The 10,023-nt window shown below is 42.7% G+C and overlaps 1 protein-coding gene across 5 annotated transcripts in view; it reads left to right on the top strand.

Moving 5' to 3' along the window:
• Positions 1-10,023, top strand: part of DIS3L (DIS3 like exosome 3'-5' exoribonuclease) — a 30,467-nt gene that overhangs the window by 10,463 nt on the left and 9,981 nt on the right. For 3 of the 5 annotated variants that reach the window (XM_004374679.2, XM_023729741.1, XM_023729739.1), the window contains exons 5-9: positions 1,676-1,852; positions 4,134-4,212; positions 5,126-5,305; positions 7,366-7,535; positions 8,646-8,807. In XM_004374679.2, coding sequence (XP_004374736.1) covers positions 1,676-1,852; positions 4,134-4,212; positions 5,126-5,305; positions 7,366-7,535; positions 8,646-8,807 — 768 coding nt within the window. The remainder of the gene's footprint in view (positions 1-1,675; positions 1,853-4,133; positions 4,213-5,125; positions 5,306-7,365; positions 7,536-8,645; positions 8,808-10,023) is intronic. The other 2 variants (XM_023729740.1, XM_023729742.1) reach the window with 2 other exon arrangements.

Consider the following 10,023-nt stretch of genomic DNA (forward strand, 5'->3'; position numbering starts at 1 on the left):
TTTTTTTTTTTTGGATTCAGAAACTAGAACGAGGCCCTCCATTACCCCTGTCAGTTTTCAGAAAGTCTAGTTGGATTTTGAATTGTAGATTCTATAAGGGGTTCCCAGGTGCATGTATTGCCAAAGATTTGCCAATAGAATTTTCTTGGCCCCGTTATAAAGAAGTGTTCTGGCATGGCAGAGAGTTCCAGGGGCGCTGGATATTAATGGCCATGTCACTTGTTTTTTCTGTAGCAATACATCATGTCCTGTTCCTGCAGAGGACGGTTGACTAAAATTACATTTTTCTACTTTCTGTGAAAATTACTTTTCTTTGTAGTCCAGTAGTATAGTACAGTTTTATTTTGTATAGCGTTTCTCAAGCAAACTGTGCGACCAAAGGCTTCGTGGAGGTGAATGATAGCAGAAAAAAAGAGATGTTGTGAATTCAGATGAGAGGAAGCCCAGCATTTTTTGTAAGGACTTGAAGTTTAATGGGGAACAGTGAAGACAGCAGATCCCCCTTGAGGAGGTGGTTCATAACGACAGAATGTTGGTGTTGATAAGTGATAAGTGACTGTAGAATTGGGGTACTGACCTTAGCGCAGACAGAACTTCTGGAAGGACGAGGAAAGAAAGGAAGCAGTTTGAACAGGACCCTAAAAGTAGCGGGGAAAATTCTGGTGTTGGCAATAAGGACAGCTTATTTTCTTTTTAATTTGAGAAAAGAGAATGTGGTGGCATCTACCTTAGACTTAAAGTTGAGTTAAAAATCACAGATAAATTTGATCTTATTCAGCGAGAGTCAACCATTTGAGGGAACGTTTCTCTGGAGTAGCAGGGGTAGAGGGTACACATTTCAAATGTATCATTGCCAATGCCACCACCATCCTCCTGTAGGTGATTGGCTTGGTGTTTGTCTAGGGCCTCTCTGAGAGACCGGCACTGCGAGGTGCGGTAATATTCAGTAACATTCTAGTTGGCGAGGGCCCTAGCCACTTGTTTCAAAGTGGTTTCAAACCAAGTCAACACATTAATAGCAACATTGAGTCACCTACTTGAGAACTGTTACTAGGTCAGTGGAGAGTCACCAAAGAAGGCTCAGTCCTTGGGAAGCATACAAGGAGGGAAAAGCCTAACACCAAAGAGTAGAAACACCTCACTTTCCTCCTCTCTGCTCATTTGACATTGCCAGTGGGTTGGGGAGGGGCACTTTGTCATATATGTCACTCCGTGCCATTTTTACCTGCTTATGTAAGGTTCTTACAAATTTCAAATGTTTCAGAACAAATAACCAAAAAAAGACAATACCCACATAGGAGCTTTTCCTCTTCATTCATTCACCGTAGGCCATTGTCTGAAGCCATGAGGTACAGGTAAAGACGGGGGCTGCCTGGGTGCATGTGCACCATGCGTGTGTGTGTGGAGAGAGAGATTTGGACATGCAAAGTAGTCTGGACAGTGGTGGCGTCCTGTGGCAGGATGGCCTCCCAGGGGTCCATTTGGCAAGGCTTCAGGGATTAATGAGGTTGTAGAAAACGAACTGGTAGTGTGAGGCCCAGGAAGGTAATGCTCATTTATCACCTCTTCAAAATGGTATGCCAGCAGTTCCTGTTCTGGATTTTTTTGTAATGCTACTATAATGAAGACTCATTGTCTTCTGACCATGTTTCTCTTGTGCCTTTATTAAATGTAGAATTACCTGGACAATTTTTGGCCTGACTTAAAGGCTGCCCATGAGCTTTGGGATTCAATCCTCCAGTCTCGACGGGAGAGAGAAAATGAAAGCCAGGAGAGTGGGGGGAAGGAGTACCCGGAGCATCTTCCCCTGGAAGTGTTAGAAGCTGGGATTAAGTCTGGACGCTATATCCAGGTGAGGATGGTCATGTAGAATCAGCCCAGTGGTGTTGTCCTCCTCACTGCCTCCCCCAGACCTCCAAATTCAAAAGCTGTAAAGAAGATGGTGTCACAGTGGCTCTTCCTGGCCCCAGTAAGCCATGCTGTCAGTCTGGAAGGTGATTGGGAGTCAGTCTTCCTGTAGACACTGGCCGTTCAGTGTGAAGCTGCTCTATAATGATGCTTCTTAATGCGTTACCTGTTAAACATCACAGAAGACGAATATGGAAGTTGCCTCATAAATGCTTCCTGTCACTAGGAAAAAGACATGTATTTTTGAATCAAAGTTCAGAGTTTTTTGCTTTTTATAATTTTTTTTCATTTAACTCACCTTTTTTTTTTTTAATTGTACTTTAGGTGAAAGTTTACAGTGCAAATTAGTTTCTCATTAAAAAAAATTACACACAAATTGTTTTGTAACGTTGGTTGCAATCCCCGCAGTGTGTCAGCACTCTCCCCGTTTCCATCCCGGGTTTCCCGTGTCCATTTGTCTAGTTTTCCTGTCCCTTCCTGCCTTCTCATCTTTGCTTTCGGGCAGGTGTTGCCCATTTGGTCTCATATACTTGATTCAACTAAGAAGCACGTTCCTCACGTGTGTTACTTGTTTTATAGGCCTGTCTAATCTTTGGCTGAAAAGTGGACCTCAGAAATGGCTTCAGTTCTGAGTTAGCAGGGTGTCCAGGGACCATAGTCTCAGGGGTTCCTCCAGTCTCCATCAGACCAGTAAGTCTGGTCCTTTTTTGTGGATTTAAATTTTGTTCTACATTTTTCTCCTGCTCTGTTCAGAACCCTCTATTGTGATCCCTGTCAGAGCAGTCGGTGGTGGTAGCCGGGCACCATCTAGTTCTTCTGGGCTCAGGCTGGTGGAGGCTGTGGTTCATGTGGTCCATTAGTCCTTTAGACTAATATTTTCCTTGTGTCTTTGATTTTCTTCATTCTCCTTTGCTCCAAACGTGATGGAACCAATAGATGTATCTTAGATGGTCACTTGCAAGGTTTTAAGACCTCAGACGCTACTCACCAAAGTAGGATGTAGCGTGTTTTCTCTATGAACTGTGTTATGCCAGTTGACCCAGATGTCCTGCAAGACCATGGTCCCTAGCATGCAGTCCCAGTAACTGGTTCCCTCAAGGTATTTGGAAGTGTCTAGGAAGCTTCTATGACTTTGCCGTGGTCAAGTTGTGCTGACTTCCCCTATATTGTGTATTGTCTTTCCCTTCACCAAAGTTAACTTGTCTGCTATTTAGTTAGTGATTTTCCTTACTCATCCCTTCCCTCCTTTGTAACCATCAAAGATTGTTTTTTTTTTTTCTGTGCGTAAACCTTTTCTTGGTTTTTTATAACAGTGGTCCCATACAATATTTGTCCTTTTGTGATTGACTGATTTCACTCAGCATAAATGCCCTCCCGATTCATCCATGTTGTAAGATGTTTCACGGATTCATCATTGTCCTTTATCATTGCATAGTATTCCATTGTGTATATATACCATAAATTATTTATCCGTTCATCTGTTGATGGGAAGGTTCAGAGTTTTGGCAAAATTGTAAAATGGGTGAAATTTGGCTTCTTCACTCCTTTGGCATTTTCCCACCCTTTTCCAGGGACCCTTCACAGTCTCCCTAGGACCCAGGATCCAGGTGCTGTCAAGATTGTGGGAAGGAACGTGATAAAGTTATTGCTCAGATTTCAACAGTTTTACATGCACTAATTTGTGTGTGTGTGTGGTGGGGGGGGATTCTGTGTGCTTATGTGACGTGTAGATTGGAGTCACCACCACGACAATCAAGATACAGAACTGAGCCTTTGTGGCCTTTACATTTTTAACAAGCCTCTTGGGTGATATTTATGCAGGCTGTTTGAGAACCACTGCACTTAAGTCCCTCTCTAGAGTCTGGGTATTTTAAATGAGGATGCCTAGTGAGGCTACATTATAACTTGGTGGTAAAGTTTACGGCATTCCTGGGAGGCTATTTTGAGGAAGAAGTTTTTTAAAGATCACTCATCACCTCGGTAAGACAGGGCATGGTACTTTCAGCACCTGGCATAGCTAGGAGTAGTTCAGAATGTTAGTATTTTTCTCTGGAGAAAAGAAAGCTTGGTGCTGAATATTATTCCTAAAGAAAGAAATCACAAACCTTGTAAGAATATTATGGGAAGAAAATACATGAGAATATTTTCATATAGTTTTTTTTTTTTTTTTAAACTGGACACTTTGGAGGTAAACCAGACTGTAAAATTGGTTTTTCTGATTTCAGGGAATTCTGAACGTCAACAAACACAGAGCACAAATGGAAGCTTTTGTTCGGCTTCAAGGAGCCAGCAGTAAAGATTCAGGTTCCGTATAAACCTTCCATTTATTTCCGTACTACTTTATTTATTCCGATATCACACAATGAAGAAAGCAAGGTTATGTGCCGCGTCCCATGTCCTCATGTGCGGTGGGTGGGTGGGACCGGGGGTGGTTGGTTGGTTTTGTTTTTCTTTGCTTTTTGTCTATAATTTCTGATTTTATTGTAATAAACTTTTAACGATGATAATAGCTAATATTGTATTGAGTACTTACTGTGGATCAGGTACTGTTGTCATTGTTTTCTACAGTTTACATGTGAAGAAACTACAATAGAAACGAAGTAACTTGCCCAGTGCCACACCTGCTAAGTGGCAGAGCTGAGCTTTCAGCGGAGGCAGTCTGGCTGCAGATGGGCTTTTAAGACATTGCCCTGCACTGCCTCAGTGTGCCCTGTTGCATTGTTGAAATCATAAAAAAAGTAATAAAAATAAAAATGGGTATAGATAAATTATATCACAATACATTAAAGTTGCTAGTTCTCCATTGGCTGAGTAAAAAGAAAAAAAACCCGATAGTCACAGGAGCACAGCTGGGTCGAGGGAGAGTGAGAAATAATGCTTTCGATGGGTTGTGCTTGTCAGAATTCTCCTTGTCAGGCCTTCAGTGTCCGTGGCTCATCAGCCCCAAGTGCTCCTTTAGCTGTGTGGGCGCCTGAAGGGAAGGGGTCTGACAGAACTCCAGCGCAGACTGACATAGTTTCGTGCAGGGAACGAATGCCTTCCTCAGAGGATAACTGAGGGAGGCAGCGTTTCTGCATGCATCACCTGCAGAGGGAGAGAAGTCTGACCTCACCCTTGAAGGAGTGCTGACTGGACAGCACGTACATTACGTTTGAAGTGCCTCGCTGGTGTGGCGTCCCTCTTGGCTTAAGGATTCTCTGTGCTGCCCCAAACACAGATTTAGTCAGTGACATCCTAATCCATGGGATGAAGGCTCGAAACCGCTCGATTCATGGGGACGTGGTGGTTGTGGAACTGCTCCCTAAGGATGAATGGAAAGGCAGAACCGCTGCCCTGTGTGAGAACGACAACGAGGACAAGGCCTCAGGCGAGTCCTCGAGCGAGCCCATGCCTACAGGTGAGCCAGCTGGAACATCACCTCGTTATCCGTTTTCCTGTGGGATGTATGTTGTTCTCTCCTTGGATCTAGAAACACTGCGATTATTAATATGACATTATCTCTTCTCCATTATCGGTTTCTCCCTCTACAGGTTTATTTTATTCTCATCAGTACCCAAATATACTGTATTATCTCCCATTTAAAACACAACAAAAACCCTCCCTGGGTCCCACGTCCCCCTCCAGCTCCCACCCTTTTTCTCTGCCTCTGTCTGCTCTCTCTCTACTTCATTCAGGCCTTCCCTACCACTCTTCTAAAACTGCTCTTGTCAAGGTCACCAGTGACCTCCTCGTTGCCAAAGCATTGGTCGGGCCTCAGCCCTTGTCATCGCTGACTGCTTCCTTCTTTGGCTTCTGGGATCCCACACTCCTTCTGTGCTTCTGCCCCACCAGTCACCCCTTCTCAGTTCTTTGCTGGTTCTTCTCCTGATTGTTGTCCTCTTGGGAGCCCCGGGGCCCTGCTCTGGATCTTTATTCTCTGCACTCTCACCCTAGGAGGTCTTGTTCATCCTGCGGCTTTACGTCTCCAGCCCAGATCCCTTCCTCAGCCTCCAGTTTTGTCTACTCAGCCGTCTATTTGGCATCTTTCCCTGGATGTCTAATGGGCATTGCAAACTTAACATGCCTAATAACAAACTCCTGATTTCTACCCCAAAGCTGCTCTTCTCAGTGTTCCCCAAGAATGGCAAGTTCATTCTTAAGGTTGGTCAAACCAAAGCCCTTGGAGTTATCATTGACTTTTCTCTTTCTTTTACACATCAGCAAACCCTGTCAGCTCTAACTTTAACATAAGGCCTGCAGTCAGCCGCTTCCCACACTTCCACCACTACTCTCCTGACTGGGTCCACTCGTACCGCTTGGCTGAATCATCACAACAGCCTCATCACTAGTCGCCCTGCTCCCACCCTTGCTCCCACGTAATCTTTTCCCTACGCAGTAGGAAAGGTGGGTCCTGTTATGCCTCTACTCAAAACTCTCCAATGGCTGCTTCCTGTTTCTCTCAGAATAAAACCCAAAGTCCTTACCATGGCCTACGAGGCCATGACCTCCGAGGCCGCAGCCTACAGGGTCCCACAAGCTTGGGCTGCCTCCTCTGATTCTCCCTGTCAGCATCTTTTACTTCAGCCACGTTGACCTACTCATTCTCTCCACCACCTGGAACACACTGTCCCCAAACATCCTGACACCACTTTCCCTCACTTCATTGAATTCTCTGCTCAAATGTCACTTTATTTAAAATAGTTGCCACTTCTGAACCTCCGCTTTACCCTACTTTGTATCATTCTTAGCAGTTACCAGTACTTCACATGTATTTATTTTCTTATTGTCTGTCTCCTGCCCCACAGACACCCAATCTAGAATGTGAACTCCATGAAATCGGGGGCTTTGCTTTGATACTGCTGTATTCCCTGCACCTAGAACAGCCTCGCGCTTCGTAGGGGTTCAATACATATTTGTGAAAGGAAAAGAAAAGAGATAACACTTTTAACTATTAAATATTAAAGTTTGTTTTTCTTGACTTAAATCGATGATTAAAAATGTTTTATATCAGATTTGTGATTGGTATGCTTTCTTATATATGATCTTAGACCAGATGATCTTGGCTGGTGGGAAAATGCAGGAGAGACCATGAATATGCCCAGTAGAAGGCACAGGTTAAAAAATGAGTAAAAATCATTGACTTTTCCCAGCATACCTAAACTCAAGGTTGATGAGGTAAGGGCAACGAGAAAGTGGGCAGGTAGGCCCTAGATGTCTCACCAGGCTCTGCAGAGAAAGGGCATACTGACAATGTTATAAATGAAAAAGAATGCCCACCTTAAAAAAGTATGCATCTCTAAAACAAAATGCTAAGAACTGGCAAATATATATCTTTAAGCATCTCTTGTGTGGATGTGCTTGAAAAAAAAAAAAAGGGACATTGTGTTTCTTGTTCTCTTTGTTACTGCTGAACTAGTCAGAGTTCAGATTAGTGGCATCTAGCCAGTTAACACTTCATTTTGTCTTGTTTCCCCAAAGGCAGAGTGGTGGGCATCCTTCAGAAGAATTGGCGGGATTATGTGGTGACATTTCCAGCCAAAGAAGAGGTCCAATCTCAGGGCAAAAATGCCCAGAAAATCCTAGTTACACCTTGGGATTACAGAATTCCCAAAATCCGAATTAGCACTCAGCAAGCAGAAGCCCTCCAGGTAGCTGACATTGTTCCTCTGCTGTTCCCCCCATCCTGTTCGCCAGCTTTTGAGCAGTACTAGGAAACATTGTTAATTCCTTTGCATAAGAAGGGGTAAATTATTGATGGCATCCAGCGTTCTGAGATGCTGTTTTTCAAAAATTCTAAATATATAAGCACCATCTATTAAATAGTCCTTGGTTAATGAATGCAGGCCAGGGGGAAGCCGTCCTAGAAGGAGCTGTGTAGGACATCCGGAGAGAACATACATTACCTGGCTGTCCAACCCAAACACTTCCAATAGATGTGCTTTGCCAACACTAACAAGCTTTCTTACAGCAAGCAATATAGAAATACGATCGCTCTGCCCTGTAGGGATGATATAGTGGTACTTCACAGAATTGATTATCCATAAAGGAATACAGCACAGGAGAGAAGACATAAACAGGAAAGTTAGAAACTAACCTTTACTTGTGGCGTAGAGTATAGGCATTGCCCAATTAAATTCACCTGATGTTTTGCAGGTTGTAAATGAGACACTAAAACAGGATGTCCCCAGGCAATAACCTGGTCATTGTGTACCTCTGCATCTCGAAGCCTTGTTGCAGCCTCTCCAAGGCCATTTGCAACTACGATGCTTTCCACCTCCGTGGTTTGCTAGAATTCTTGGGCAGTGGGAGTTCATTCACACTGTACCCTCTTCCCTATCAAATGACATCTTAAGACTTCAAAGAAATTGGAAAGTAACCGCCCCCCCCCCCAAAAAAAAAATTGAGACTTTTGTTTTAAAACTTAATTTGGACTATACATGTTGGGTTTTTCCCTTGTGTCTGCAAGTGTTAACAAGAATGTATTACAATTGACTTTCTTTAAAAACTAAAGTTTCCAGCCCACTTAACTGATGTAGAGCTGTAATGCCATCCAAAGCCCTGGACCAGGCATTTATACAGCATCTGGCAATCCAGTAAAATAGAAGAACCAAAAACCAAAGCAGAAACACGCCACTATCTGCAAATTGGCTGCTGTGTTTTCCTTGGACCTCCATGCTGTTCAGCTCTTGTCTGAGGCTCTAACTGACCCACGTAACTCCTGCTGCTGGGCTCACGTTTCATTTTTTCCCCTTGTGTAGGACTTCAGGGTGGTTGTGCGCATCGATTCCTGGGAGTCGACGTCCGTGTATCCAAATGGACATTTTGTGCGGGTTTTAGGAAGAATCAGAGATCTGGAAGGGGAAATCGCAACCATCTTGGTGGAGAACAGTATTTCCGTTGTCCCTTTCTCAGAAGCTCAGGTCAGATTTCCCAGAGGCCTTTGGTCTGGTGACAGACGTTTTGAACGCTTTCCCTTTGTTTCTGTTGCTGTTGTCAGTTGTTTCATCATTAAGAAAAATCTGTGTGTTATGTGATAATCCACTGTCTGAAGCCACAGATAATGGACAAATCTCACTCCTCTTTAGTCTGTCTTTGGACCCGACTAGAGTCAGCTTCAAAAGCAAAATTATTCTCCTGTAGCCTCAGAGCTCTCCATTCTTATATTTTCTAACTGCTTAAAAATTGTATGTCAGAGTCTTACAGTCTGTACATCCATCCCTGGCAACTACGAGGCTACCTAGTTAGAGACCCAACTGAGCTCCGCTTGCCAGCGGAATCACTCACCCAGAGCCCTGCACAAGGCCACAGGCAGCGGCTTCCCAGCTTCCATACATCTCTGACCCACAGGTCAAAAAATCATGCTTGTTATGAAAGTTTTGTAACCTTTACAGAAAACAAAAATTCCATAATCCTAAAGCATTGGTTATTTTCCTCACTTTATGATATTTTAAAATCCTCATAAATTGTGTTTATTCTTACATAGCAATATGTGTTTATTCTTACATAGCAATATTCGTAGTGTGAGCATACTATTTTGTGCTCTCCTTCTTTCACTTAAAATTATTTCTATATATTGACAAATTATTTCTATATATTGACATAGCCTACTTATTTTTAATAGTTATGGCAAATTACTGTGTATTGATGTACCCTAGTTTGCTTAAACCTTCCTCAATTGTTGGGCATTCATGCTGTTTGATTTTTCAGTATTCTAAATAATGCTACTTCAAACGTTTTTATAAACATTGCTTTTTTTTTTCCTTTTGATCATTTCCTTGGAATGTAATTTTAAAGTGAGATTACCAAGTAAAAGGGCATAAAAAATTTAAATAGCTTTTGTCGTGTATTGGCAGATTGTTCTCCAGAGAAATCGGACCAGTTTGCATTGCAATCAAGAGTATAGGGGTGTTCTTATATTCATTATAGTTTTTGACAGAACAGTAGCTATAATAGTAAAATATTTGAGAATATTTCACATTATTAAATTTTTATGCTCAACATTAGTTTCTGGAAATTATTTATTGACTTGTTTTACAGCTTTTAGCGAATATGTTAGAATAAAATAATATGTGGGTTACACTTCATGCAACTAGAATTTTCTCTTCCCAAACACTTCGAGGGACAGAGTAGCAGGGG

Source organism: Trichechus manatus, unplaced genomic scaffold (assembly GCF_000243295.1).
Source record: "Trichechus manatus latirostris isolate Lorelei unplaced genomic scaffold, TriManLat1.0 scaffold00030, whole genome shotgun sequence".
NCBI classification, from domain to species: Eukaryota; Metazoa; Chordata; class Mammalia; order Sirenia; family Trichechidae; genus Trichechus; species Trichechus manatus.